The sequence below is a fragment of the Castor canadensis genome, chromosome 17 (genome assembly GCF_047511655.1).
Source record: "Castor canadensis chromosome 17, mCasCan1.hap1v2, whole genome shotgun sequence".
Lineage (NCBI taxonomy): Eukaryota > Metazoa > Chordata > Mammalia > Rodentia > Castoridae > Castor > Castor canadensis.
The window spans coordinates 49,625,723-49,648,998 of NC_133402.1; the positions used below are offsets into that span (position 1 = coordinate 49,625,723).

A 23,276-nucleotide genomic window follows, 5' to 3' on the forward strand; every position below is an offset into this window, starting at 1 on the left:
TGCCAAAGAGTTCCAGTCCCTGGGTGGTAGGCTTTTCTGAATTTCACTTTCTCCCTGGAAAGTAGGGACTATTACCTCCCCTGCCCCAACCCTACCTCCACCTTTTCCTGCATTATCTATTGGGCTCCAGCTGTGGGCAGGTCCGACCACGCCTCTGGCAGCAGAGCCTAGGAAGCTCCCCATCTGCCAGAAGTGTCATCCCAGGGAAGGTGAGCAAGGCTACCTGCTGGAGCTAAATAGGTGTAAGGGTGGCAGATATCAAGAACCACAGCACGAGCCTTTCAAGCCATCCTAGGCGACACCAGGTGAGGCCTCCAAGCGAGGTAGGAGTAGAAACTGGTGACCTAGGAATCTTGGTTAGGATATCGCCTCCGTTCACAGCCGAGTTAGGAAGGCCCCTGGCGGGGAGGGTGGTCACAGGTAGTTGGGATTTCAGGCTAATCAAAGGCAGAGAAAAACTTGGTGGGAGACCGCGGCCTCGCTGGACGGTGCGTATGCATGTGCGCGTGCGCAGCTAGAGGCGCAGCGCGCGAGCGGGCGCGCGGTTTGGCCCTGGACGGGTGCCGTAGTGCAGAGGCTGGGCGGATGTTGTGAGCCGGCCGCGGCGGCCAAGGCCGGGGGTGAGTGAGGGGTTGTCGGACTCTGGGCCGGGTGGGTCTCGATGGCTCCCTTTGAGGCCCCGGCCGGTCCAGAGTGATAGTATCCGGCACAGGGAAAGGGAGGTTGCGGCCTGTAGTGTAGGACTCCCGCAGGAGCTGGCCTGACAGGTCCTCTGTAGCTTGGGGCAAGGCGGGGGCGACTTGGGGGAGTCGTGCGCTGCCCTCGGCGTCCTTGGACTCCCGAGACGGAATCGGTTCGGTTCTGAGCCTGGATCCCTCGGGAGGGCTGGGCAGGATAACTGTGGCAGGGAGCCCCTTGGGCAGGGGCCGGTTCCGTGTCTTTAAATCCTCAACGCTTGACACCTGGTGTGGGCTTCTGGAAGGTTTGCTTCCAGGTTTGAATGACTGCGTCTAATCAGCCCTGAAATTGCTCGGATGTTAGGGGCACCGATCACGGATGCCCACTGAGGGCCCGTGGTGGGTAGCAAGGCAGGGCAATCATCATGGTTGCAGGCAAGCAACCATGTGGCGGGAGCAGAGGGCCTGTTTGGGGGAGATAAGAGTGGCCTGCAGAGAAGGGAGTACTGGCTAAGGTAGTGCTGGAGGACCAAGCTCTAGCCAGCTGCTGTCTAATAGAGCGTTCTGTGATGTTCCGTCCAGTGGGGTACATCCACATGTGGTCATTGAACTCTTGAAATGTGGATACTGTAATTGAGAGACTAAGCTTTAAATTAAAAAAAAATTCAAATTTAAACAACCACATGTGGCTGCTGCAGACTGCATTGTTATCCATAGTGAAGCCAGCCCCAGGGACGTGGTGTAGGTTCTGGAGCAGCTGCAACCTCAGCATGCTATGTGAGGGATAGACAACAGTAGGAAGGCCAGTGGAGTAGAAGGTCATATGTATGAGTGGGAACAAGAAAACTTGTGGGACTGTGAACAAGAAGGGAGGAAACTGGGGGAAAGGTAAGAAGACTCAACTTTGTAGGATTTGTGGCTGAAGATGGCCAGACTGGTCATGGTCTGCACTTGGAGAAATAGCTACAGGGTCCTCTCTTATGGATGTGTGCTGAACCCAGTGTGGCTTATAACTGAGGTGGATACAGGGGCTTTGATTCTAGGCTACCTCTCTGGGACATTTTGGTCTGATTTCCCCAAAACGGAGATATTTAAATTAGGTTTCAGCAAACAAATATCTGACACACAGTGTGCAACATGACATCCTTGGCACCTGAGCCTAGTCCCTATCTCCCTTCCTGGTGTAGGAAGTTAGGAGTCCCTGCTCCCTGCTTCCTCTTCCCTAGTTTGGTATGTGTGAGTGAATGTGCATGGTTCTGGCCTCACCTGTTCCTAAGCCTTCCTGCCTTTGCAGGACTGAGGTCTGGGAGGGCCCTTGGCTGGCCTTGAGTAGACAGACTGCATCTGGCTCAGCCTCCAGGACCACTGACTGCCCATGAGAGATGAAGGATGGCATCCAAGGGGGCTGGCATGTCCTTCTCACGCAAGAGCTATAGACTGACCTCAGATGCTGAGAAGTCGGGGGTCACAGGTAAGGGCTGGCAGAGCAGGGAGGATGGTCCCTATGTTGGGGGAATGAGGAGAAAAGAATAAATGCAGCGAAGTCCTAGGATCAGTGAACCTTGAGCCTTCCAGCATACCTTGTTCCTGTGAGCCAGCTCTTGACCAGCAACCATGGAGCAGTGCACCCAGCATGGCTGCTTTTCTGACCCCTGTGGCTGGCTAAAGACCAGCAGTCTCTGGGGCCAGTAGGGACCAGGAGCTGTGTTGACCACTTGCTCTTTTTTTTCCCTTCTCACCTGTGGCCTAGGCATTGTACATGAGAAGCTGCTGAATGACTACCTGCACCACATCTTTTCCTCTCCTGACCATGCACCCCCTACAACCACCAGCAGGTATGGCTGGGTGGGAAAACCCCTTCTCTTTCTGCTGAACCAGACTAGAGGTTGAGGCTGCAGTCATGGGGAAGGGTATCTTGGGTTCTGTTCTCACTCTGATCCCAACAGAGAGACCTGTGGCAGAGTCTGCCTTTTGAATCTACTTGTTCCTCTCTCCAGGCAGTGCTAGTTCCTTCCTTCTGAGGATGTTGTACTTACCCTCTCTACCCTACTTGGGCCCCTAGTTCTCTCTGCCTGAACTCACGAAGTAGAAACTCCATCAGGTCTTTTTCCTTGCCAGTTTAATACATTTTATTACATGTAAAAGTTAAAAGTACAGGAACTTCAAATCAGATACAAGCAAAATCATCTGTCATCTTGTTATTGTGACATGATCATTTGAATGTGATTCCTTTCTGATCTTTGGGTTTTGTTTTGTTTTTTTTTGTGGTATTGGGATTTGAACTCAGGGCCTACGCCCTGAGCCACTCCAGCAGTTCTATTTTGTGATGGGATTTTTTTTAAAGATAGGGTCTTTCAAAGTATTTGCCCAGGCTGGCTTCAAACCGCGATCCTCCTAATCTCTACCTCCTAGGTAGCTAGGATTACAGGCATGAGCCACCAGTTCCTGGCCCTTTCTGTTTTCTTTATCTTATAATGTATGTAGTTCAGACTTTGTTGTATAGAAAACTTAAACTCATCACTTTTGTTGCCCTTCTTAAAAATTTTTGTCAGAGCTGGGTGCCAGTGGCTTATGCCTATAATCCTAGCTATTTGAGAGGCTGAGATTGGAAGGATAGAGGCAAGGTTTAAGGCCAGTCCAGGCAAATAGTTTGAGAGACCCCCATATCCAAAATAACAAGAGCAGTACAACTACAAATTAAAAAAAACAAAAATACCAGAGCAAAATGAACTGGAGGTGTGGTTCAAGCAGTAGAGCACCTGCTTTGCAAGCGTGAACCCCTGAGTTCAAACCCTAGTCCCCACGACACAAAACAATTCTTGCTGAGTGTGGTGGCACATACCTGTAATCCCAGCACTCGGGAGATGAAGGTGGGAGTATCATGAAGTTGAGGCCAGCCTAGGCTATGTAGTGAAACACTGTCTCAAAACAAACAAAAAAAAAAAAAGTTTTTTTCTTATGAATTATAATTGGCATGCTGTAAACTGCATGTATTTAAAATGTACATCTTGCTGGACTCCAGTGGCTCACTCCTGTAATCTTAGCTAATTAGGAGACTCAGATTGGGAGGATTGTGGTTTGAGGCCAGCCCAGGCAAGTAGTTCCTGAGACCCTTCTCTCCAAAATAACCAGAGCAAAATGGACTGGAAGTATGGCTCAAGTAGTAGAGTGCCTGCTTTGCAAGCATGAAGCTCAGAGTTCAAACCTCATCCCACCAAAAAACAAAAAAACATACATCTTGGTAAGTTTTACCATTAAGGGAATGGACTTATTCATCACTTCCAAAAGTTTATAGAAGTTTGAATCCAATTTTTATATTCATACATTATCCCAGGAGTATTTTTCCATATTATGAATTGATTTTTGTTGGCATCTTTGAGGGCCAACAAAAATCAATTCCTAATACGGAAACATCTTTTAAAGGTCTGTTGTAGCCCATAATACTGTCCTCATTGGAAAGGACTTTTGCCTTTGTAAACATGATATGAAGCTGCTCAGGGTTGGAGTATAGCATTGTGGTTAGACTGTTTGAACCGTCATTACTCGTACGTAACCCAGGTTGACCTTGAACTGACAAGCCTCCTGCCTCAATACCTCCTGAGTTCTGGGATTATAGGTGTGTACCATGATGCCCAGCCTGCAATCACTTTTAAGACCTTTGCCAAATTGCTTCTCTTTTTTTTTAAACAGTATTGGTGTTTTGAACTCAGGGCCTTGCACTTGCTTGTCAAGCATTCTACCACCTGAGCTACACCCCAAGCCTTTTTGCCTAGGCCAGCTTCAAACTGCACCACAATCCTCCCACTTCTGCCTCTGTGCACAGTTTATATTATAGATGTGTATCATCATGCTTGGCTTGTTCTTTAAGATAGGGTCTTGCTAACTTTTATTGCCCAGGCTTGCTTTGAAGCATAATCCTCCCATATCTGCCTCCAACATAGCTGGTATTATAGGCATGAGCCACTGTGCCTGATCCAAATTACTTCTTTACAGGGTCATGCAAATTCTCCCTCCCTGCAGTGAGGTATGAGCCCCTCAGCACCTGGGCTCTTCCATCCTTCACAGTCTCTGCTCTTTGGGGCAGGCCCAAAAGGCAACATCATTTCCCATTCCCCTTAAATGGCTGTGGTGGTCAGAAAGTTCCTGCTAATAAAGGGCTCCTGTCTACCTTCACCCTAATTCCAGTCCTGGCCTGTTCTCAAGGCCATCTGATCCCTACCTCATGTGATACCAGAGATGGTTCCACTGCTGCTAGTACTCTAGCCACCAGGAGGGAGAGCAGGTGGTGGAGTGATCAGTCAGTGGTTGTGGAGATGTAGGACCCTGGGAAATCCAGAAAAAGCAAGTAAGAGTGGGAGTTGGCCAAATGGGCACTTGGTGGAGGCTATCTCAGTCTAGCTGCCCATAGCTGTGTGCCCTGTACTTTTGGGGACAGGCACAAACACAACCCTCTCAAGCGAGGTCCTGCAAGAACTGCTTTTGTGGAAGTTTCTTTTACGCTTGGAATGTTCAGACACAGGGCTGGCTTTAGCCTTCCATGCTACTGGTTGGGCAACCCGTTGCATAGCTGGCCCCTGGCTTTGGCTTAGGGCTTAACAGGGGTGGGGAGGGACCCTTATGCAACTCGGTTTCCTGCAGCTCAGGGTCAGTGGAGCTTACAGCAGAGGGGCATGTGATCCCTGAGCCTGGGTCATAGCTACTTTGTGAGTAGTCCTTTGGTGCTTTGGACCATCTTTGTCCCCTTACAGAGCCTACTGTCTAGGTGAAAGAGTGGGGGTAGGCACTGAGATTAAGTGGGAAAGAGAAGGTGCTGGCAGTCTATGGGCTGGGTCCAGATGGGCATCAGGTCTCTGCTTCTCCAAGTGCTGCTGGTTGCCACCACCCTGCTGCCTGCTATTCTTAGCAGCTGAGCTCAAGATAGAGGTGGCCAGCATTAAACAGTATTCCTCCTCCCCCACACACACACCCAAGTACACACATACTTTTTTGAGACAGTGTCTTGCTATGTAGCTCAAGCTGGCCTTGGACTTGCAGTTTGCACTTGTCTCAGCTTCACAAGTGCTGGGATTAGAGGCATGAACCACTATGTCTGGCCTAACAAGCCATTTTCACTCTGGGCATGTGCTAAGAAGATGAGGCAGCCACCAAGACAAAACTTTCTGGCCCCTTTGTCTGAAGCAAGTGGCAAGCAGGTGGACCATGTGCTCTGTTGGCCATCTATGGACAGGTTGGTAGAGGACAGAGCCCAGCCAGCAGTTCAGAGGACCAAACCCTTCATACTGCCAGGATGTATCTGGTTCAGCAAACTTCCCTGGCTGCTGGTGGGAAGACTGGAAATCTACTCCCAAAGGAACCATAGGCCTAGGGTCAAGGACTGGACCAGGTAACCTTAGTACTGACCGTATTGGAGAACTGACATTTCTCTCAGCAACACAGATGCATTTGAAAGTGGGCAGATTATGGGCTATTCAGGGAGCATGTTATTCCTTGGAATCTTCACAGCATCTCTAACATACAGCTGCTGTTCCCTTTTTATAAAGGAATTAAGTCTTTTTTTTTTTTTTTAAACAATTCTGAGGTACACATGCTATATTAAATTGGCTATAATTTTTAGTTTAGTGGCTAATCCAGCCTCTAACTCCCAGCATGCCAGAGTCTGGGAGTAGGCAGAGTCTTTTTTTTTTTTTTTTTTTGTAGTCCAGGCAACCACTCTCTGAATCTCATCAGAAAGAATGAGGAAGGGGTTTAGTGTCCACTGGCTGGTTTTAGGACTTGTGGTCCCTGGCAGCCTCTTACTCTCCCCAGGAAACCCCTGAACTTCCAGAATTTACCAGAGCATATGGACCAGCTGCTACAGGTGGACAACGAGGATGAAGAAAGCCAGGGTATGTGGGCATCCTCTGCATTCGGGTAAGGGAGCAAAGCTGGACTACAGAGGCTTCTCGGGGAAGCTCAGTACACCCTGTACATCTGTTAGACCTCTGCCATGCCTGACCCCACACTTCTTTCCTTCTCAGAAGAGGTCGAAGGACGACTTGGCCCATCCACTGTGGTCCTAGACCACACAGGAGGCTTTGAGGGGCTTCTTCTGGTGGATGATGACCTCCTGGGCGTGAGTGAGGGCAAGGTTTGGGATGCCTGGCCCAGTCCCTTCTGACACAGCCCCAAGCTCCTCCTAATATGGCCCAGTTCTCTTTGCTCATCTATATGGCCTTAGACCATGGTGTTCTCAGCCCTTTAAGCCTTTTGACTTAGCTGTGAAACCTTCCCCAACCCTAGGCCCTTCCCAATAAAGCCCTTTCTTTCCACCATGCTTCCAGCTCAGAACCTCCTGACACAGGCACAGTTCCTTCACCCCCTTCGGCCTCTGAAGGGCTTGCTCAGCTGGGGATAGGAGCTGTGCATAAGGGAGGAAGCTTACCACCCCACTTCCCCACCCAGGTGATTGGACACAGCAACTTTGGCACTATCCGCTCTACCACCTGCGTGTACAAAGGTGAGCGCACACTCCACTGAGCCCAGAGAGTCAGGAAAGAGTTTGAGAGCTCAGGCCTGAGGCAAGAGGCAGTCTTCACCTGCCTGCTGGCCCTAACTTTGCTCTTTCCAGGGAAGTGGGTCTACGAGGTGCTCATCTCCTCTCAGGGGCTCATGCAGATTGGCTGGTGCACCATCAACTGCCGCTTCAATCAGGAGGTATATGCAGTGGAGGGACCCTCCCAGGTCTCATCAGAGCAAGGACAGCTCCCAGAACCTGCTCAGCATCCTGGGCTGGACTGCCTTCTGGGGAAGGAATGTGCCCTAGTGTACTCCAGAACATCCAGGGTAGAACTTACCACTTTCCAACCCTCCACACGAGCACTGGCCCCCTTCTCTAGAGCCATGGAGGGTCTAAGATTGTGACCGGTGGGCTCTAGCCTTCCCCCTGCTTGCTTCCCCCTGACCTCACAGGCAGTTCCTTCCTAGGAGGGGGTTGGAGATACACACAACTCCTATGCCTATGATGGGAACCGAGTGCGCAAGTGGAATGTGACCACAACGAATTATGGCAAGGTGAGGACCAGGTCCCCTGTAGATCGCCAATCCCATTGCTATCCCCTAGCTTTTTGGGACCACTGGGCAGCTGTGAAGGACTGTAGACAGAGGAAAGGACAGGGGTTCATCTCTAGTTGCGGCCAGTCTCCCCTAGGTGGTCCTGGAAATGCAGCTGGGGGTACAGCGTGGGCAGGCTGCTATACTTCTGTGTAAGACCTCCTCTCATGGCAGGCGTGGGCAGCGGGGGACATTGTGAGCTGCCTGATTGACCTGGATGACGGTACTCTGTCCTTCTGCCTGTGAGTCTCCCACCGCTATCATAGGCTTGGCCTCAGGGACCTCCATGACTGCCCCAGTTTCCTGTTCTTGGAAGGGGGTCAGGCTAAGTTTGGTAGCCTGAGGTGGACAACCACACCCTTACTGGCATGGCCCTCAGACCCACCCTTTTCCTCCTGTAGGAATGGTGTGTCACTGGGCACTGCCTTTGAGAACCTGTCCAGAGGCCTGGGCATGGCCTACTTCCCAGCCATCAGCCTGTCTTTTAAGGAGTCTGTGGCCTTCAACTTTGGCAGCCGTCCTCTGCGATATCATTTTGGGAAGATGGCTGTGGGTGGCTTGGCATCTAGAATGAGGAGTTCCCTACCCCAGGACCACTGTAGGCTGGTGGCAGGCCCTGGCTGTTGCAAGAAGTGTATAAGCTGTAGCTTAGGTTGGTGGGTCCATGGACAGTAGTCCTTGAAGCAACCTGTTAGGTAAGTGTCAGCATTGTCTTCATTGGGCAAATGAAGAACATGAAATAGGTAGAGAAGTTTTGCCCCACAGGGACAGAGTAGGAAAGTTGTGATACAAACCAGGTCACCCTTCCCTGGGCTTTCGGTGGGAGAGAGGAGTGCTTCTGTGCCTCATCTTAAGCGTTATTGGCTTAACTCTGTGGCACCTACCCAGTTGCGGGCTTCCGGCCCCTGCAGGACCCACCATGTGCTGACCTGGTACGGGCTCAGAGATTACTGGGCTGCTTCCGTGCAGTGCTCAGTGTGGAGCTGGATTCTGTGGTGAGCCAGGGTCTGGGCTAGGTGAGCTGGGATCATTCCCCAGCCCTTCTTCCCACAATATTCCTCTCCTCCCCCATAGGAAGGGCGGCTGGTGCAGAAGGACAGCTCTGAGTGGCAGTTGCAGGGCCAGCCTACTGTCCTTCTCACGCTGGCCCACATCTTCCATCGCTTTGCACCACTCCTGGTGAGGGGACATCATGGAGGGGAATAGGCAAACTGTGCTAGACATGCCCATGGTACACATGTCTGTGATAGGGACTGGGGTGCTATGTTGCATGAAGCCCAGTAGCATCACCTGGCAGGGTCCCATATAACCAGAGTCCTTAGATATCTAGTACAGCACCCCCGGGAGGAGCAAACATTCCATCTCCGTCACAGTATATTGTAGAAGAAGATTGAAGGGTGATGATGTCACAGGCTAAGGAAACTGCATGTGCAAAGCCCTAGAGGGATTGTGGGGCAGTGGCCCTTTGTGTGTCTCAGTCAAATCCTGGAAGGGCTCAACTGTGTATTGCTTAAGGGGCCCAAGACTGTGTGCCTGAGGCCTGACCCTTCAGTGTGGACTTAAGCATGTGCTAGGGTAGAGGTGCCCTAAGCAGAACAGAAGGCCACCTACTCACTAGTGCCTTTGGTGCAGCGCAAGGTGTACCTGGTGGAGGCTGTGCTCATGGGCTTCCTGCTGGGCATCGTGGAGAAGGGCACGCCTGTACAGGCACAGTCTCTGGTGCACCAGGTCCTGGACCTCTTGTGGCTCTTCATGGAGGTGAGATTCCTAACCAGGCTTAGGCCAGGCTGTTAGACCCCACCGTGGAGCTATGAGGAGGATCTTGGAAAAGCCCCACCCCCAATGATTGCCTTAGCATCTCTTCCCAGGACTATGAGGTTCAGGATTGCCTCAAGCAATTGATGATGTCTCTGCTGCGGCTGTACCGGTTCTCACCCATCGTTCCAGACCTGGGCCTGCAGGTGGGAACGAATGTCCCTTCCCTGAGCCCCCTGGGCCTCACCTGCCAATTCTGAGCATTCCCTCTCCACAGATCCACTACCTGCGGCTCACTATCTCCATCCTGAGGCATGAGAAGTCCCGCAAGTTTCTGCTTAGCAACGTCCTGTATCCTCCCCTTGCTGCCAGGCAGGCCAGCCATATAGTGCCCTCTGGAATCAGCAGAAACCAGAGAAGGCAGTGTTCATCTAGCCAGGGGACCCCAAAGAGACTCAGGAGGACCAGAGCTGAGTCCCTGACCCTGGGCTGAATCCTCCCAGCACCTCTGCAGAACAAGGAAGTCAGAGTAGACTACAGCTGCCTGGCCAGTCTGAGCAGGGCTGTCCAGATAACTGCAGGCTGTGGCTATGTGGAGGTTTGGGGAGGCCCCAGGACCTGTCCTCTTCAGCTGTAGCCTCCACTTTTGCCTGTGTTTCACAATGAGGTTCCATAGTGGGGTTCCAGGAGACGGCTCTTCCTGCTTCTCCAGTGTGAGGAGCTGCTGAGGAAAAGGAAGAGGCTAGATTTTGGGCCTGTGTCTGGGAAGCCTGAGCTTTAGCTGTCTCCTTGGTCTAGGTTCTTCCAGCTTCCAGCAATCAGAAACAAAGCTGGGAGTCAGAAGGGCCAGAGCTAGGGGGCCTGGGAAGAGGCCACGAGGCCCTCTCCACAGTCCATCTCACAATCACCTGTTCCTATGACAAAACTTTATCACACACCTGCTGTGTTTTGGGCTTGCTGGGCTTGATTGCTATAGGTTTTTCTTGAGACTCAAGGTCTGGGAAAACAAATAGTGACTGTGGCACCTTTGGTGGTGGGAGATCTGGGGTGGGCTTTCCAGGGAGGACTCATGAGGGTGTGCAGGTTGCCCTTTTGTGAGCTGATTCCTGCCTTGACAGCCACCAGCTTCGACATGCTCCGATCTGTTGTCTTCTTTTACATCAAGAGCCCCCTGCGGGTGGAGGAGGCTGGCCTGCATGAACTCATTCCTACCACCTGGTGGCCCCACCGCTCCAGCAGGGAGGTGGGCCGTCTCTTAGTGGGGTGGGAGTTGGCAGTGAGGGCTGGCACAGGGTTCCTGAGCCACCTGGCACATAGCATATAGGCCTCTTCCCCAGCTCTGGTCCTTGGAGTTCTGGGGGTGGGAATCTTGTCTGAAGTAGGCTTGGGTAAGGCCCTGGTAAACTCTGCTATCTTCTATTCTCTCCCTTCCTAGGGCAGAGAAAGTAAGGAAGTGAAGGAGGAAACCACTGAGGAGCGTCAACGGCGGCGGGCCTATGAACGGGGCTGCCAGAGGCTCAAAAAGCGCATTGAAGGTTAGCACCCTCACCTCAGGGGGGGTGGGGATTTGTGCATATATACTTGGGGACATTGGTACTGACCACACCTAGGTTGGGCTTGGGTAACCCTGGTGGTGGAGGCCTGACACAAACCTCTACCCTCTCCCATCCTGGGAGCCTGAGGACTGTGTTCCCCACCTCACTCCCAGTGGTGGAAGAACTACAGGTCCAGATTCTGAAGCTGCTGTTGGACAATAAGGATGATAATGGGGTGAGTGACACCAAGACCCTTGTGTGGGTCCTTGGCTGGGAGGGGTGATGTTTTGGCAGGGACTAGCACATATTTCCTTGGTAGGGTAGGGTGAGTTGCGGCATTGAGCTTGTCCAGTCAAAGCTTGTCCAGCTCACCACAGCCTCATTTTTTCCTGCCTTGAAGGGTGAAGCTTCTAGGTATATCTTCTTGACTAAGTTCCGAAAGTTTCTGCAGGAGAACGCCAGTGGCCGGGGGGTAGGTATCCTCCAGGCAGCCACTGTGGATTCCTGGCTATGTTGCAGGGGCTATGCTCTGGGCTTCTGGCACCTCTCAGCCTTCCTTATATGCCTGCCTTTCCCTGATCCATTCTCTGCTGCCTTTCCTTCCTTGCCCAAGCCAGGATCCTGGGGCAGGGCCTTAGATGAGGAATGGGCTGGGCTCTGGGCTAACACCAATGCATGTTTTGTTCCCTGTGCCTATAGAACATGCCAATGCTCTGCCCCCCTGAGTACATGGTCTGCTTCTTGCACCGGCTGATCTCTGCTCTGCGCTTCTATTGGGATGAATACAAGGCTTCCAACCCCCGTGCTTCCTTCAGCGAGGGTAAGTGGCACCAGGCCCTAGGTTAGCAAGGCTGGACAGAGGCAGGTCTAGGGTAGTCCTTGGTGTTGGTGTGGACTGCTGATCTGGGGGTAGGGGTTGGGAATTGTCTCCAGTCTCTTGCCTAGTTGAGTCCCCTCTTACCCATAGGCAGCTTCTCCACTTGGAGCAGTAGGAGTCTTGTACTCCAGGACCACTGAGTCCATGTTTGCTCTGACCATCCCCATAAGCACCTGCCCACTTTTAGCTCTTTTCCTTAGTCTCAGCTCACCCAGATCTCTGTGCAGTCCTTTGTAGAGCTGCCTTGGATGGGTATTGATGGGCCCTGTGTTTGGACAGAAGGAATCCTTACCCACCTGGATTGGGTAATATCCCACAGGGCTGTGGCCCTTCACTTCCCCCTTGAGTGACCAACTGCTCAGAATGCCCCCTTCAAGTTATCCAATGTTGGCACTAACCTGAAATGGCAAAGGGGTAAGAGAGGCAGGGAGGCCTGGGCCAGTGAATGGCCAAGGTCAGAAGTCCCTGGCTCTGCTAGGCCATAGTAGAGGGCACTCTCTGGGGAGGATCCTCTTTCTGAGCCCCAATTGCTGGCCCAGCCTCTCCATTTCGTCGCAGAGGCATACATCCCACCTCAGATCTTCTATAATGGCAAAGTGGACTACTTCGACCTGCAGCGCCTTGGGGGCCTCCTTTCACACCTTCGCAAGACCCTCAAAGGTACATGCAAGCCGGTGGGTGATAAGTGGGCCTGACTGGGTAGACCAGTCCCTGAGCGTGCTCTCTGTGGATGATGAGCCATTGTGTGTCCACCAGAGGGCGCCCAAGTCCCTCTATTCACTCAGAGAGGGAGCTGTTGACCTGTCATGCTGCCTCTTGTCTTGGGTCCAAACAGCTATCTTTTTCCCTGGGCACCTACCCCAAAGGAAGGCTGGGAGCACACTGATGAAATAAGGGCAAGTGCGCTGATGGGATTGTGAGATCTCAACATGGAGGTGTTTGGGTGCTGCCTTAACTGCCTTCAGGGATGGGCACAGGTTGCCCCAGTACAAAGGGCTGAGGGCACTGCATACCCAAAGACGAGGAAGCCAGAAACATCCCAGAATGGCCTGAAGACAGAGAAGTTTGTGCTGGGGAACAAAATGTGAATCAGGGAGCGGTGGGAAAGGAGGCAAATGTGAGACCCTGGCAGGCCACACAGCTGGTAGTCTCATTCCAGAGGCTGCTTTGGAAGGCCTGGACAAAGTGAGGGTGGGTCTGAACTATAGGAAGCTTCCCTCTGGCTGCTGCAAGGTGGACAACAGAGAGAAAGGGGACAGTTGTCCAGACAGTGGAAGATAAGGGCCTGTACCAGTTAGGTAGGGGGAGGAGAGAATGGGTGAAAGGGAGGAGTTGAGGGTGACTGAAGTGCCATGCTATCAGGAAAAGGACTAAAGAAGGAGGATGAGATGACAAATTTAGTGCCCAGGGAACCAGTCAGGAGCAAGGCTCGGGGCAGATGGTTCTGTCAGCTAGAGGGGAAGAGGAGCTTATGTGGGGGATGGGGGTACAAAGTAAGGCAAGCAGAAGCCAAGGCAGCCTTAGACCTCCTTTTGTCTATGGACAAAAGAGAGTAGGGAAGAGAGAGTCAGAGAGTAGGGAAGCTCTGGAGAATCACAGGAAACAAATGTAACAGACAGGAAGAGTGTGATGATGTGTGCTAAGTTGCTGCTAGATGAGGGGCTGTTGGTATGCAGAGAGAAGGCTGTTTTGGAGTAAGAAGAGGGGCTAGGGGGAGGCCCTCTAAGGCCTCCTGCCCGGCCTGCTGGTGCTCTCTCACTGTCCTGGACAGTTCCACCCATGGCCTCTCTCTTTGCCACTGGTCTGGGGATCCTCCTATCCTGCCATTCCTCCCAGATGACCTTGCTTCCAAAGCCAACATTGTGATTGACCCAATGGAACTCCAGGCGGCCACCATGGATGACCTGGATGAGGATGAGGAGCCAGCCCCAGCAGCAGCCCAGGTGTGGCAGTAGAATTAGGTGGGGGTGGGGGCTTTATGTTAGGCTTTTCCTTTATCATGTGAGCAGGGGTATTGCACAAGGTCGTCTCCCCTCCACGCAGACAGAGCCTTCTCACCAGGCAGGTTCCCTTGCTGTGGGTGGTGGCATGAACCCTCCTTGGCCATTCCCTTGTCCCATGGATCAAGGAAGCCCTTTGCATCCCTGGTCCTGGGCAGCTAAGTAGCTTCTGGCCTCTTTTCTCCCCCACAGCGCCCCATGCAGGCCCTAGCCATTGGAGGGGCACTACCTCTGCCCCGGCCTGGCTGGCTCAGTTCTCCAACCCTGGGCCGAGCAAACCGCTTCCTCAGCACAGCAGCCGTGAGCCTCATGACCCCACGGCGGCCTCTGAGCACCTCGGATAAAGTGAAGGTCCGCACACTCAGTGTGGAGCAGAGGACTCGTGAGGACAGTAGGTGGCAGGCGGGGCTGTTGATGGACCTTTCTACTGTGCACACAACCCGCCCCCCCCCCCCACACACACACCTTGGGCAAAGCCCAAACATGTATTCCCCACCTCTTAGCCCTATGGCCTGGCCTCATCCCAAGGGCACAAGAAGTGCAATTTGAAGGCAGGAAATCAATGCTACAGAAATAGACCCTGGCACTGCAGGGTCTTGCCCAGCACCCCTCTCTCCCTGTTCTCCCTGTAATACACTCCTTGGGCAGGGAAGGGAGAAAGGATTCCCTCTCTTGCTGTGAAGCCCATACAAGCACAGGCTTAGGAAAGAACCAGGATGGCCCAGCTCTGACCCTGCCCATCCTACTCCTCAGTTGAGGGAAGCCACTGGAATGAGGGCCTGCTGCTGGGGCGGCCCCCTGAGGAACCTGAGCAGCTCCTCACCGAGAACTCACTGCTGGAAGTCCTGGATGGCACCATCATGATGTATAATCTCAGCGTCCACCAGCAGCTGGGCAAGGTCTTGCACTGTTGGTCTATGCACATTGGGTAAAGGGTATTCTCCGTAGTTGGATGCATGTGTGCACATAAGCACATCACACAGAAAGATAAGTTTCTGCTGCTAAGCCCTGATCTGTTTTTATTTTTGTGGGAGGAGGTTACCTTGGACCTAAGGTTGGGGACTTGGCAGTGTCCAGGTCCAGAGTGCATCTGAGAAAGCCTAAGTGAGGTATCCACGGGTCACCCTGGATATGTGATGTCTAATGTTCTAGATGGTGGGTGTGTCCGATGATGTCAGTGAGTACGCGATGGCTCTGAGGGACACGGAGGACAAGCTCCGCAGGTGCCCCAAACGGGTAAGGCCTGGGCAGGCAGACAGGTCTGGGGATATAAGGTGTTGCACAGGGGCAGTTTTCTTACTTGGAGTCCTCAGGGTACTCCACAAAGGAAATCTTGTTCTGGGGTTGCCATAGCAGTTCTTGTCCCTGCCCCTGCTGTGACTGTATCACAGCAGTGAGAGCAAGGCTGGCAGTGGGACCTGCCACAGTCTGAGCCCCATCAACCAGCTGCAGCCTATGCCAGCCCACTAAGTGCTAACGTACACCCACTGTCTTCATCAATTATGGATGGACCCTGAGTGCTTTCTTGGCCATTTGCAGAGTCAGCAGGAAGCAGAGCTTGGCTTCTTTACCCCCTGGAGACCCTCTGCTGTGCTTGCTGGGCTTCCCTGTTAGCTCTCCCTGCCCCCACTATCACCAGAGCCCTGGATCTGGCCAGCTGCAACTGTGGCTCACAGAGCCCCAGCTGGGCCTCACTTCCATATGCTAAGGACAACCATGGCCCTATTCTGGGATTTGCTCAGGGTCACAGCCAGTTACCAGTGGCAAGCGAGAGTTTTGAAAATGGAACCCAATCCCTTGTTCCCTGCACTAGTAGGACCCCTACCAGGCTGCCTGGGGAGAGTACCCAGGCATAAGACTGTGTCCTGATTATCCTTCTTCCCCCTTGGGTGACAGAGAAAAGATATCCTTGCAGAGTTGACCAAGAGCCAGAAAGTTTTCTCAGAAAAGCTGGACCACCTGAGCCGCCGTCTTGCCTGGGTCCATGCCACTGTCTACTCCCAGGTGAGTAGGTGGCCTTAACTGCAATTCTCCAACCCAAATCACTGTCTCATTGGCTGGCCATGTGTTAGCCAGGTTTGTGTCAAGACCCTGGATACCCCCCACCCTCTTAGACCTCTGGCACACAGAGGCCCCTTCCCCACCTTGAGACTCCCTCTTCTAGACCCCCAGTATGCCTCCAGCTCACCAATCCATCGTTTGGTGAACAAGGTCTGTATCTACCTGCCTCTTCTTCCTGCTCCTCCTCTAAGTCCTTGACCTCTCTGCCTCTCCCAGCACATCCAGGGCTCTGTGGCCCTCCCTTGCCTTACCCTCTCTACACCTACTTCTAGCTGACTCACCTCTACCTTTGAGGCTGCTGGCCGGTTTCCTGTTTACTCTCCTTCATTTGCTCGCTCATTCAATAACATGTACCCAAAGGCTGGAGTATGCCAGGTTCCATCCCAGGTTCTCAAAACACACAGCAGGGAGCCAGAAAGAGAATCCTCTGCCCTCCCAGGATACTCAGCCTAGGGAGTACATAAAGGGATGGATGGAGCACTCCCTCTGGGACTCTAGTTTGACACCAGGCCTCAGTCCCTCCTGATTAGTTTCCTCTCCCTATCTCTCCTGATAGCTCCTTCCTACCACTGGTGCCCTGAGTCTGTCACCAGGTGTCCATGTTAGGGCGTCTGCTATCTTTTGAGGCTTGCCCTTTCCCCAGAACTGGGCGACTAGGTTCTTGGTGTCCCCATCTCCATCCTGCCATCTCTCCTTGGTGTTTCTCCTGGTGGCTCCTTCCCTAAACCTAAACCACACCCACCTCTTACTCCTTCCTCTTTTGCTGCCACAGATTACCTTGTCTTCGGGACCCTAAAGACTCTCATGCCGGGAAATTTCCTTCCCACCATCAGAGTTTTGCACCTGCTCGCCTCCTTAGACAATCTAGCTGTACTCTCCCACACCATCTTCTTAGAACCATTGCCTCTCACCTCTCTGCCTTCTTTTTTTCCCCTCCTCCTCTAAGTTTTTCTTTCTTTCTTTTTCTTCTCTCTCTCTCTCTCTCTCTCTCTCTCTCTCTTCCTTCTTCCCTCCCTTTCTCTTTCTTTCTCCCCATCCCTTTTCTATTTCTCCTCTTTCTTTTCAGTGTTGGGAATTGAACCTAGGACCTTGCACATGCTAGGCAAGTCTCTTCTACTGAGCTAGCCCTTCTCTGTTTTCTTTTAAGAGTTGTTTTTGTTTGTTTGTTTTGCCAGTACTGGGGTTTGAATTCAGGGCCTCATGCTTGCTAGGCAGGCACTGTACCACTTGAGCCATGTCCCCATCCCTGTTTTGTGTTGGGTATTTTTGAGATAGGATCTCATGAACTATTTGCCTGGGCTGGCTTCGAACCACAGTCCTCCTTATCTCTGCCTCCTGAGTAGCTAGGATTACAGGTGTGAGCCACCAGTGCCCAGCATGAGTTTTGTATTTTTAAGTCTTATGTTTACAGTTTTGATCCATTTTGTGTTAATTTTTATGTAGCATAAAGCAATGCTGCAATTTCATTCTTTTGCATGTGACTATCCAGTATTCCTAGTGCCATGCCATTGGTTGAAAAAACTGGCCTTTCTCATTAAATGGTCTTGGCCCTCTTGTCAAAAATCGGTTGACCCATTGACCTGTAACTTATGTGAAGGATTATTTCTGGGCTCCTTTATTCCATGCCATCGGTCTATGCCAGTATCATACTATTTTGATTACTTTTCTTTTTAATTGCAGTAAGTTTTGAGATCAGGAAGTGTGAGACCTCCAACTTTGTTTTTTCTGTAGTGTTTTGACTAGTCAAGGTTCTTTGAGATTCCATATGAATTTCTGAACTTTTGCTGGGCCAGTGCACTACCACTTGAGCCACACCACCAGCCTCTAAATGGGTTTTTCTATTTCTGCAAAAAAAATACTGAGTTTTCAGTAGGTATTGCATTGAATTGGTAAATTCCTTTGGGTAGTATTGACATCTTATCAACATTAAGCTAACAGTACACAAACACAGAGTACCTATTTAGATTCTTCATTTTTTTCAGCGACATTTTGTAGCTTTCAGTATAGCTTCAAATTTTTTGCCTTCTTGGTTATGTTTATTCCTAAGTATTTTTTTCTTTTTAATGCTTTTGTAAATGGAATTGTTTTTTTGGTTTCCTCTTGGGATTGTTCATTGTTAGTGTAAGAGAAACACAATTGATTTTTGTGTGTTGATTTTACATCAGGCAAGTTTGTAGAATTTTTTATTCTGAGTTTTTGTGTGTAACCTTTAGGGTTTGCTACATGTGAGGTTATGTTTGCAAACAGATGAGTTTACTGCTTCCTTTCCAATTTAGATGCCTTTTATTTCTTTTTCCTTCCTAATTTGTTCTGGCTAAGAATCCCAATAGTATGTTGAACAGAAGTGGCAAAAGTAGGCATCCTTGTCTTTTTCTTGGTCTTAGAGAAAGAATCTTTCCAAGCTTTTGCTACTGAGTGTGATGTTAGATGTGGGCATCTCAACATACCCTTTATTATATTGAACTTTCTTCTTTTCCTCTGTATCTTCAGCAGTCACTCACTTGTCTGCTTTGAGACATTATTAAAGGAAAAAGTGTATAAGGCCTTTCCTAGACTCTATAGCTGCCTACAGCTTCTTCTTTCCTTCTGTGTCTTAGCTGCCTCATTTTCTTCCAGCTCAGGCTCTTCTTCCGCTCCAAGATAGTCCTGCCAAGTCTCTGTAGAGTCTGCCCCAACTCTACACACATGCTGGCACATAGCCATTTCCATCAGCTGGCCCCTTGGCAACATTGGTACCATTGTCATCTCTACCTAAGACTCAAACCTCCCTGACCTTCTGTGGCAGCAGGATGTCCACTGCCCATGTGTGGACTCAGGCCCACCCCTCTAGCCCCTTGCTTATATCTTCTCCATTCCTTGAGTTTTGAAACACCTTGGAGAGCTGGTGTGAAGTGCTAATACTGTGGACCACCCAGAGAGCATGTGTGCCATGGGTTTGAACTGGGGCCTGAGGCTTCATTCTGTTTTGTGACTCTTTTCATGAACCTGACATGTGCCTCTCTGGGAACCACACTGTGGGGAACAGGACTCTGAGCAGGTTTCACCTGTTTTCTGTGGCCTTTCTTCCACCAGCAGTCATGCTGCCTGCCACTTTGCTATCAGCTTCTTTGAGCTCCAAACCAAAATTTACCTACTCCTTCACACTTCCTCTTCCCTACACCAGACCTGCTTCTCTAGTACTTCCCCACCCCCCAAGCACTGGAGGGTTGAACTCAGGGCCTTGCACTTGTTAGTCAAGCTCTTTATCACTTAAGCCACACCTATAATCCTTTTTGCTTTAGGTTATTTTTCAGATAGGGTTTAGTTTTTACCCAGGGCCAGCCTCCAACTGCTTTCCTCCTATCTACAACCTCCCATGTAGCTGGAATGACAGGCAAACACTACCACACTTGGCTTATTTGTTGAGATGGGGTCTTACTAACTTTTTGCCCAGGCTGGCCTCAAACTGATCCTCCTGATCTCTGCCTTCCAGGTAGCTAGGAATACAGCCATGAGCCATGGCATCTGGCCCTTCTCTAGTACTTTTGATCTCTGTGGAGGCTCTACCACTTCCAGAAAAATGGGCCCCATTCTTACTATGACCTTTCCCTTGCCAACAGTACATCCTGTCCTAGCCATCCAGTCCTTTTGTCTTTTGTCTGCCATCTTGGGTCTGAATGAGCTATGGCTTCCTCACTGTCTTGTCCCGACTTGTCCCTGTAGCCCCTTCTGTACTGGGCAGTGTTCCTACACAGACTTCTGCTCATATCATCAGCCTCTTGCAAACGTGAGTCCTGGTCTGGGTCACAGTACTGCCCTCTCCAGGCTCAACATGCCCCTGCTTGAACTACTCCTCAGACTTCCTGGAATCCAAGTCTCAGTCCTGATGTCACTGTCCTGGGAAGGCCTTTCTGATCCCCAGACCAGATCATGTCCCTGTGACCAGTGACCAGTGAACAGTCCAGCAATGCCTTGTATGCCTTCTGCAGGAGAAAATGCTAGACATCTACTGGCTATTGCGTGTCTGCCTGCGGACCATTGAGCATGGGGATCGCACGGGATCTCTCTTTGCCTTCATGCCTGAGTTCTACCTGAGTGTGGCCATCAACAGCTACAGTGCTCTCAAGAATTATTTTGGCCCTGTGCATAGCATGGAGGAGCTGCCAGGTGATATGACCATTCAGAATGAGAGGGGGCAGGAAAGAGTCCTTTAGTGTGAACCCAGGAGCTCTGATTTTTGGCCCTGTGGCATCAAGCAAGTCTTTGCTCTGCCCTTATGTCTGTAGCCACAGATGGAGCAACTCTTCCCTGGTCTTGAGAGTAGAGCAGATGGGTGGGGACCCCTGACCTTTGTTTCTTCCCTGATGCTGCTGAACAGCTGCCGTGGTCCTGCCAGCTGGCCCTCATCCTGCCACCATGGCACTTGTCACGGAGAGTGGCAGTGGGTCAGGGGCAGGTTGGGCCTGGCAGTAGATGTCTGGATCAGGCTGTGAGCTGGCAGGCCCTTGCCCTGTCCTGCTCCTATCCTGCCCTGCCCCAGGCCTCTGTGCGGCTTTGTCTTTAAAGCCAGAGCTACAGGGACTAGTGTGTTTGACTACTGAGTCATTGTTTGCCAAAATAGGTTAGAGCCCTTGTCAGGGTTCTTGCCAGGACCTACCTATCCCCCACAGTGAGTGTGTGAATTAGCTCTTCCCCAAATGCCAGTGAATGCCTTGCCCAGTGTTGCCAGATACCAGCACGATTCCTGCATGGCCCTTGGAGCCAGTTCTGGGCCAGTTAACCAAGCCACACCCTCCTTCCCCATCAAGGAATGTACCTGCCCCTAAAGTCCCATTCCCAGTCATCAGTTCTCACTGTCCACCTTTGCAGGCTATGAAGAGACCCTGACCCGTCTGGCCGCCATCCTAGCCAAACACTTTGCTGACACACGCATTGTGGGCACTGGTAAGTTACCCTACAGAGGGCCCAGGGCAATGGGGATGGGATGGCATATTTGGCAGGCTGTTTTTATGTAAATTGTGACCAGATGGTGTGAGGCATAGGGCTAGGGCTTACACCAGGCACCTGCTGAAGCATAGCCTATTCCCACAGACATTCGAGACTCACTGATGCAGGCCTTAGCCAGCTACGTGTGCTACCCACACTCCCTGAGGGCTGTGGAGCGGATCCCTGAGGAGCAGTGAGTAGGGAATGGGATGTGGCAGGGGGGCGGGGGCACACACTTTGCTTTGCATAGTACCATGCCAAGCTTCCCCCTGTGTTTACCACCCCTCACCCTTGCAGGCGTATTGCCATGGTGAGGAACCTCCTGGCACCCTATGAGCAACGGCCTTGGGCCCAGACCAACTGGATCCTGGTGCGGCTTTGGAGGGTAAGCCTGACCTGAGGGGAATGGCTGAGGCCAGCTGGACAGAAAGATGCCCTGCCCCACTGACTCCTGCTGTCCACACTTCCAGGGCTGTGGATTTGGGTACCGCTATACACGGTTGCCACATCTGCTGAAAACCAAACCAGAGGATGCCAATTTGCCCAGCCTCCAGAGTGAGTATCCAGGTTGGGCCAGTCCTGGCAACAGCCCAGTTAGCACGATCTGCTGGTCCTTGTCTGCTGTTCTTGGGTTCTTTCAGACTCTCCTGCTCCTCCTGGATCTGTGCCTGGTTCCAGACTCCTTACCTGTCCCCTTTGGTTTCCATTTTCCTGACTTCCTCCCAACTCAGGGATTCTCTGTCACTACTCCCTCTCACTCCACAGTTCCACATTTACTCTTTGGGCCTGTCAGTCTGCAGGGGTCAGTGAAAAGGGACCATACATTCCCAACCTGCTGAAAGCTCATGTGGGTTAGATACTGTCCCTTGCTTTCTGTACCAGTTTCCTGACCTCCAGCCTAATCCCAGCGTATTATCTTTCTCCCTTATCTGCTGAGCCAGACCCAGGGCTTGGCTTAGGTCTTGGACCCCTGAGTTGAGAGGGCTGCAGGGTGGAAGTTGGCTCCCAGAGGACACTCTTGGGACTTCCTAGAGTAACAAGCATTTGGTTGGGAGCAGAGGTTGTGCTCTCTCCTTGCTTTGCCCAGCGAAGTCTTTTGAGTCTGAAGACCTTCACCTAGGCCTGGCCCAACGCCTGGAGCTTGCAGCTTACAGAGAGCCTGTCACACAGAACTCAAAATGTGCACATACTGTTTTGCCCTTGTAGGCAGTGTTTTTGTCTCAAGTGTCCCCAGAGAGGCTGAGTACCTTGGGCAGAGTCACACAGCAATTCCTTGCCAAATGCTTCTGTCCTGCCTCTAGGGCGGAACTGAGTTGCAAGTGGATAGGGGAAGTGAGGCCAGATACATCCTATGGCTGCAGGAACTATTGATCTGCACCAGAGGGCTGTCGGGCCAGCTGAGGCTGAGAGCTCTGGTTACTACTGCCTGCCAACCCAGACTTGGCACCCATCACTCAGGCCATTTGCCAAGGGCAGCAGAGGACAGTAGAGGACAGCAGTGCTCAGACTAGGCTCTTAGAGAAGTTGGCCTTGACACTAGTGAAGATCTAAGTCACCCTGTGTCTGACCCTGCCTGACAGGTATGTGACTTAGAACTTGCTGGGGTCAGGCTGCAGCTGTGTGGCTGTTCTAGGCCTATGGAAGTGGCAGGAGAGGGGTGGTAAGGCTGGAAACACCTGCAGCCTATGGCTTTTACCAGCAGAGGGAGGGGACAGATTTAGCCCTAACTCACAGATATCCCCTACCTGAGCCTTCATGACCTGACTGTTCCCAGGGAGCCATCTTTCTGTTCTTGTATCAGTGACCCAAGGAATGAGGACAGGGTAAAGAGGCAGAGCTACTGTCTGGGAGTCCCTGATAATGCTGCCTCTTTGTGTCCCTGCAGAGCCCTGCCCCTCCACCCTGCTGCAGCAGCATATGGCAGACCTGCTGCGGCAGGGTCCCGATGTGGCACCCAGCTTCCTCAACAGCGTCCTCAACCAACTCAACTGGGCCTTCTCTGAGTTCATCGGCATGATCCAGGAGGTGGGTCATGGTGAACCTGGTGGGTTAAGGTGGTGCAGGGGCCACAGGATGGTCCTGAGATGTAACCAGGCCTCTCTGACTACTGCTGGTGGCTCAGATTCAGCAGGCTGCTGAACGGCTGGAGCGGAACTTTGTGGACAGCCGACAGCTCAAGGTGTGTGCCACCTGCTTTGACCTCTCGGTTAGCCTGCTGCGTGTCTTGGAAATGACTATCACTCTGGTGCCTGAGATATTCCTTGACTGGTCCCAGCCTACCTCTGAGATGCTGCTGCGGCGTCTTGCACAGGTGTGT

General features: G+C 51.7%; 1 protein-coding gene across 7 annotated transcripts in view; it reads left to right on the forward strand.

The window, feature by feature from the left end:
• Rnf123 (ring finger protein 123) overlaps positions 1-23,276 on the forward strand; it is a 34,320-nt gene that overhangs the window by 6,034 nt on the left and 5,010 nt on the right. The window contains exons 1-33 of one of the 7 annotated variants that reach the window (XM_020173479.2): positions 184-305; positions 1,972-2,148; positions 2,428-2,512; positions 6,483-6,562; positions 6,695-6,789; positions 7,119-7,173; positions 7,285-7,370; positions 7,641-7,727; positions 7,941-8,008; positions 8,168-8,293; positions 8,647-8,761; positions 8,841-8,945; positions 9,399-9,524; positions 9,635-9,727; positions 9,799-9,872; positions 10,647-10,764; positions 10,957-11,056; positions 11,230-11,291; positions 11,457-11,528; positions 11,756-11,876; positions 12,492-12,593; positions 13,770-13,876; positions 14,126-14,324; positions 14,687-14,832; positions 15,086-15,169; positions 15,830-15,937; positions 19,963-20,140; positions 20,843-20,917; positions 21,065-21,152; positions 21,257-21,344; positions 21,430-21,514; positions 22,845-22,984; positions 23,082-23,270. In XM_020173479.2, the coding sequence (XP_020029068.2) occupies positions 2,067-2,148; positions 2,428-2,512; positions 6,483-6,562; positions 6,695-6,789; positions 7,119-7,173; positions 7,285-7,370; positions 7,641-7,727; positions 7,941-8,008; positions 8,168-8,293; positions 8,647-8,761; positions 8,841-8,945; positions 9,399-9,524; positions 9,635-9,727; positions 9,799-9,872; positions 10,647-10,764; positions 10,957-11,056; positions 11,230-11,291; positions 11,457-11,528; positions 11,756-11,876; positions 12,492-12,593; positions 13,770-13,876; positions 14,126-14,324; positions 14,687-14,832; positions 15,086-15,169; positions 15,830-15,937; positions 19,963-20,140; positions 20,843-20,917; positions 21,065-21,152; positions 21,257-21,344; positions 21,430-21,514; positions 22,845-22,984; positions 23,082-23,270 (3,339 nt within the window). In that variant the 5' untranslated portion in view covers positions 184-305; positions 1,972-2,066. The other 6 variants (XM_020173477.2, XM_074059648.1, XM_020173478.2 and 3 more) reach the window with 6 other exon arrangements.